The sequence below is a fragment of the Procambarus clarkii genome, chromosome 1 (assembly GCF_040958095.1).
Source record: "Procambarus clarkii isolate CNS0578487 chromosome 1, FALCON_Pclarkii_2.0, whole genome shotgun sequence".
Classification (NCBI taxonomy): Eukaryota; Metazoa; Arthropoda; class Malacostraca; order Decapoda; family Cambaridae; genus Procambarus; species Procambarus clarkii.
In genome coordinates this window covers 60,089,586-60,095,339 of record NC_091150.1, presented here as the reverse complement: position 1 = coordinate 60,095,339, position 5,754 = coordinate 60,089,586, and the positions used below count along the sequence as shown (strand labels likewise).

Below are 5,754 nucleotides of genomic sequence, written 5' to 3'. Positions count from 1 at the left end.
GAGGCCTTTCTCCTACCACCGTGACTGGCAGTGGTAAACGGCTCTGGCGAGGTTAGGTATTGGCAAAAGACATTTAACTCACGTGCACTTAATGGAGCGCCGCTCTTCTCCTTACTATCCAAATTGCATTGGCCCTCTTACGGTCGTGCATATCCTTGTTGAATGTCCTGACTTCCAAGATGTGCATGCGTCTTGCTTCCCGACTGTTCCTCGCGGTCACCTGTACCTTGATAGTATCCTTGGTGAATCGGATACCTTTCATATCATTTGCCCAATGTGCTATTGTTCTGGTGTTGTAGTGGTGGCATCCTTAGTGATATTTAGCGCCTTTCGAATATCTCGCACATTTAATGGTGCTACAGACTCCCCGGCTTGGCTCCTTCTTTTGATAATTACTTACTGCCCTGGCAAGCGTGTGGGAGAAATTGAATTTATTTTAATCAGTGATCATTCGCTAATATGTTGTTGGTTTCAATAAATGCCGTAGCAATAAACTTAGGCACTTTTAGTAAACTGCAACTAGTACTATTAAATTTGTGTCGGTAATAAAACCTTTAGTCTCCAGCATTAATAGATCATGGGCTGGGACTCGTTAAGAGTCAAAACGCTGTGCCCGAAACGTTATGCGTGTTAGTGGCTTTGCAAGAAAGTAAAAATAACAATCTTATGAAATCACATATTGTACCTTGATTTACAATTGTACCTTGTAAATCAATATTATTTTTATTATTATTATGGGAGTGTCCTGAGGTGTCCATTAAGGGGAACTCACTTTGGGAAACTCCATAAGGATATATTTTATGATGAGACTGTGAATATTTTCCACATTATTACATGAGTCAATAACAATTACATAACAACTTGTTTTGATTTCAGTATTTACTCTCACGGACCGTCTTGAGCCCTGACTGGTTCTTTTCAGTTTACTCATATACTACATTCCCGGTCCATCCCCCGACAAAGCCGGTCCATCCCCCGACAAAGCCGGTCCATCCCCCGACAAAGCCGGTCCATCCCCCGACAAAGCCGGTCCATCCCCCGACAAAGCCGGTCCATCCCCTGGACTCTAATTGGCCCTTACCTTGGACCCTGAATTGGTCCACACAGTGACTTAACATTACTTAACATTAACATCCAAAACGCAAAAGAAAAAATCCTTATGTCATCCCATGGGTCATTCCTCATCAATAGTTACTCACTAGGTGAAAAGTCAACGTTTTCGCACACTATTCACAAATTATATGAAGGGAGTAGGGACCACATGGCACCATCTGGGAGGTGAAATCCTGCAAGAGTCAAGTAGAGAGAGATCTGAGGATCATATTGCAGTCTCCGTGGCACAGTGGTAAGACACTCGCCAAGCACTTAACAAGCGCTTTGGCTTGGGTTCGTATCGTGACCGGGTGCCAATCTTTAACTGTAGCCTCTGTTCACCCAGCAGTGAATGGGTAGTTGGTTGTTAAACTATTTGGCGGGTCGTATTCCGGGGAAAATTTGGATTAAGGTCCTGCCCAAAACGCTATGCGTGATAGTTGTTCTACAAGAATGTAAGAACTCTTGTATATTACCAAAAAAAATCTCACTGAACCTATCCCTAGAAACCCTCATCAAAAGGATATCATCAGCGGCGTATGCTTGGTTGGCCAACATAAAAACTGTCTTTAGAAAATTGTGTAAGGAACCATTCAGAACCTTGTATACCACATTTGTCAGACCAATCCTGGAGTATGCAGCTGCAGCCTGGAGTCCATGCCCAGTTAAACACATGAAAAATTTAGAGGACATTCAAAGGTGTGCCACCATACCTTTGGTGGCATACCTTTGAGAGATATAAGGTATGCTCTACCGTTAAGAGCATACCTCATATCTCTCAGTCCAAGAACTGAGAGATATGAGTTATGAGGAAAGGCTATGGTAATTAAGCTTACGTCCTAGAAGAGAAAAGAGTTAGGGGAGATCACCATCACTATGATCACCACCTACAAAATTCGCAGAGGAATTGACAGGGTGGACAAAGGAGTGGGTAGAAAACCATCAAGGGGACACTGGTGGAAACTTAGTGCCCAACTGAGCCAAAAAGACATTATGAAGAATTGTTTCAGTGTCAGGGTAGTTTAGAAATGGAATGCATGAAGCAGTGATGTGGTGGAGGCTGACTCTATACACAGTTTAAGTGTAGATATGATAGAGTCCAATAGGCTCAGGAATATGGGCAACAGTTGACTGACAGTCGAGAGGTAGGGCCAAAGAGCAGACGCTCAACCCCGACAAGCACAATTAGATGAGTACAAATAAGAGTTCGACTGTAACTCGACCTTGGCGGCCCATCCCAACACTGCGACCCCAGCAACCCGTCCTTCTAATGGAGCGTCGCATTTCGCCTCATACTCTACCTAGGGCCAAAAATCGTCGTACCAGAAATGGCAGCGGCTCAAGAAATGAACACTTTCCTGTTTTGGGTCCTCTAGTAGGTTAGGATTGGGCACTTTAGTACGACTGTTTCTTAACGTGGGAAACCTTAAGAGGACTGGCTGCTCGTCTCCCCAGACCTCTGAGGACTAGACTCCTCATATCGACCGTCATAGCTTGTATGCACAGGTCGACCAGTCACGCCCCCTACGTGACATTCTCATGCCATGACAACTGGCGGTTGCTCTAGTCTGTGAGTCACGTGAGCAACCCGCACCTCAGACACGCCCTGTCAGAAGACGTCATGGCCTTCTTGGCCAAGCTGGCACACAACCCCTGACCTTCGTTAATCTCCCCGAGACCCCGCCTGCCGCCCACAGCTCGTAGTGTCCACTCCACAACCCTCCTCTTCCGCAGGCTTACTCATATGCCCAAAGTTGATTATTCTACCTTCATGTGTCTAACTTCACGACGCGTGTGATTTAATGTTCGACATGCTACCCTGGGCTGTACAGCTTCACATGTTGGTTCGGGCTGAAGACGTCTACAAGTTACCTTATTATATAATCCTCTACATGTTGCACTGTGCTATAATCCTTTACATGTTGTCCTGTGCTATAATACTCTACATGTTGACCTGTGCTGAAAAGAACTACACATTTCCCTGTTATAATGCTCTATATGTTGTCCTGTGCAATAGTGAACTTCATGTTGCCCTGTGCAATAATGCATTTCATGTCATGTTCTCTGATGCACTTCATGTTGTCCAGTGGTATAATGCTCTACATGTGGTCCTGTCAAATAATGCTCTACAAGTTGCCCTGAGCTATAATGAACTTCATGTTGCCCGGTGCTATAATGATCTACATGTTGCCTGTGCTATAATGATCTGCATGTCCTGTGCTATAATACACAGCATGTTGCTCTGTGCTATAATGCACAACATGTTGCTCTGTGCTATAATGCACAACATGTTGCTCTGTGCTATAATGCAGAACATGTTACCTTGTGCTATAATGCACAACATATTAACTGTGCTATGATGCACTTCATGTTGTCCAGTGCTATAATGCTCTACATGTTGTAATGTGCAATAATGCTCGAAATGATGCCCTGTTATATCATGCAATACATGTTGTCTTGTGCTTTAATACTGTGCATTTTACTCTGTGCTGAACTGAGCTATATGTTGCCCTGTGCTATAATATTCTACATGTTGCCATATGCTATAGTGCTTTACATGTTGTCCTGTGTTATAATGCACTACATGTAGTCCTGTGATATAGAGCTCTACATGTTGCTCTATGTTATAGTGCTCTACATGTTGTCCTGAATCTATAACGCTCTACAGGTTTTCCTGTGCTATAATGCTCAACTTACTTCCCTGTGCTATAGTGCTCAACATGTTACTCTGTGCTATAATGTTCTGTGTGTGTGTCCCTGTGCTATAATGCTCTACATGTTGCCATATGCTACAGTGCACTGCGTGTTGACCTGTCCTATAATGTTCCAAATGTTGACGTGAGCAATAATGAATGCCTTCCTGTGCTATAATGCTCTACATATAGCCCTGAGCTATAATGCACTACATGTTGTCCTGTGCTATAATGCTCTACATGTCCTGTGCTATAATGCTCTACATATTGCCCTGTGCTATAATGCACTACATGTTGTCCTGTGCTATAATGCTCTACATATTGCCCTGTGCTATAATTCACAACATGTAGTTCTCTGCTATTGTGCTCTACATGTTGCCCTGTATTAGAATGCACTATATGTTGCCCTGTGCTATAATACTCTTCATGATTTTCTGTTCTATTATGCTCAACATTTAGCCCTGAGCTAAAATGCACTACATGTTGTCCTGTGATATAATGCTCTTCATGTTGGCCTGTGCTATAATGCTCTACATGTTGTCTTTTCCTATAATGCACTGAATGTTGCCCTGTGCTATTGTGCACTACATGTTTGCCTGTGTTATAATGCCCATGTTAGCCCATGATATAATGCACTACATGTTGCCCAGGGCTATACTGCTCCACATGTTGCCCAGTGCTATACTGCTCCACATGTTGCCCAGTGCTATACTGCTCCACATGTTGCCCAGTGCTATACTGCTCCACATGTTGCCCAGTGCTATACTGCTCCACATGTTGCCCAGTGCTATACTGCTCCACATGTTGCCCAGTGCTATACTGCTCCACATGTTGCCCAGTGCTATACTGCTCCACATGTTGCCCTGTGCTATACTGCTCCACATGTTGCCCAGTGCTATACTGCTCCACATGTTGCCCAGTGCTATACTGCTCCACATGTTGCCCAGTGCTATACTGCTCCACATGTTGCCCAGTGCTATACTGCTCCACATGTTGCCAAGTGCTATACTGCTCCACATGTTGCCCAGTGCTATACTGCTCCACATGTTGCCCAGTGCTATACTGCTCCACATGTTGCCAAGTGCTATACTGCTCCACATGTTGCCCAGTGCTATACTGCTCCACATGTTGCCCAGTGCTATACTGCTCCACATGTTGCCCAGTGCTATACTGTTCCACATGTTGCCCAGTGCTATACTGCTCCACTTGCTGCCCTGTGCTATACTGCTCCACATGTTGCCCTGTGCTATACTGCTCCACATGTTGCCCTGTGCTATACTGCTTCACATGTTGCCCTGTGCTATACTGCTCCACATGTTGCCCTGTGCTATACTGCTCCACATGTTGCCCTGTGCTATACTGCTCCACATGTTGCCCTGTGCTATACTGCTCCACATGTTGCCCTGTGCTATACTGTTCCACATGTTGCCCAGTGCTATACTGCTCCACATGTTGCCCAGTGCTATACTGCTCCACATGTTGCCCAGTGCTATACTGCTCCACATGTTGCCCAGCGCTATACTGCTCCACATGTTGTCCAGTGCTATACTGCTCCACATGTTGCCCTGTGCTAGTATTCACTATATGTGGTCCTGTGCTACAATGCTCTGCATGTTGTCGTGTGCTATAATGCAATTCATGTTGGCTTGTGCTAAAATTCTTCACAAGTTACACTGTGCTGTAATCCTCTGCACGTTGCCCTGTGCAATAAACCTCTGTATGTTACCCTGTGCTATAATGCTCTATATGTTGCCTTGTGGTATAATGTTATGCATGTTGATCTGTGCTATAATGAACTACATGTTGCCCTATGCTATAATGTACTACATGTTTTTTGTGCTCTACATGTTCGCTTGTGCTATATTGCACTTCATATTGCCCTGTGCAATAGTGCTCTACATGTTGCTCTGTGCTATAATGCTCTACGTGTTGCCCTGTGTTGTAATCCTCTACCAGTTGCCGTGTTCTG

At 44.6% G+C, this 5,754-nt stretch overlaps 1 protein-coding gene across 1 annotated transcript; it reads right to left on the bottom strand.

Moving 5' to 3' along the window:
• Positions 1-4,420: 4,420 nt before the first annotated feature.
• Positions 4,421-5,047, bottom strand: LOC138363684 (MARCO-like protein). Its single transcript, XM_069323066.1, has one exon. The coding sequence runs from the start codon at positions 5,045-5,047 to the stop codon at positions 4,421-4,423; it is 627 nt and encodes a 208-aa protein (XP_069179167.1).
• Positions 5,048-5,754: the final 707 nt, after the last annotated feature.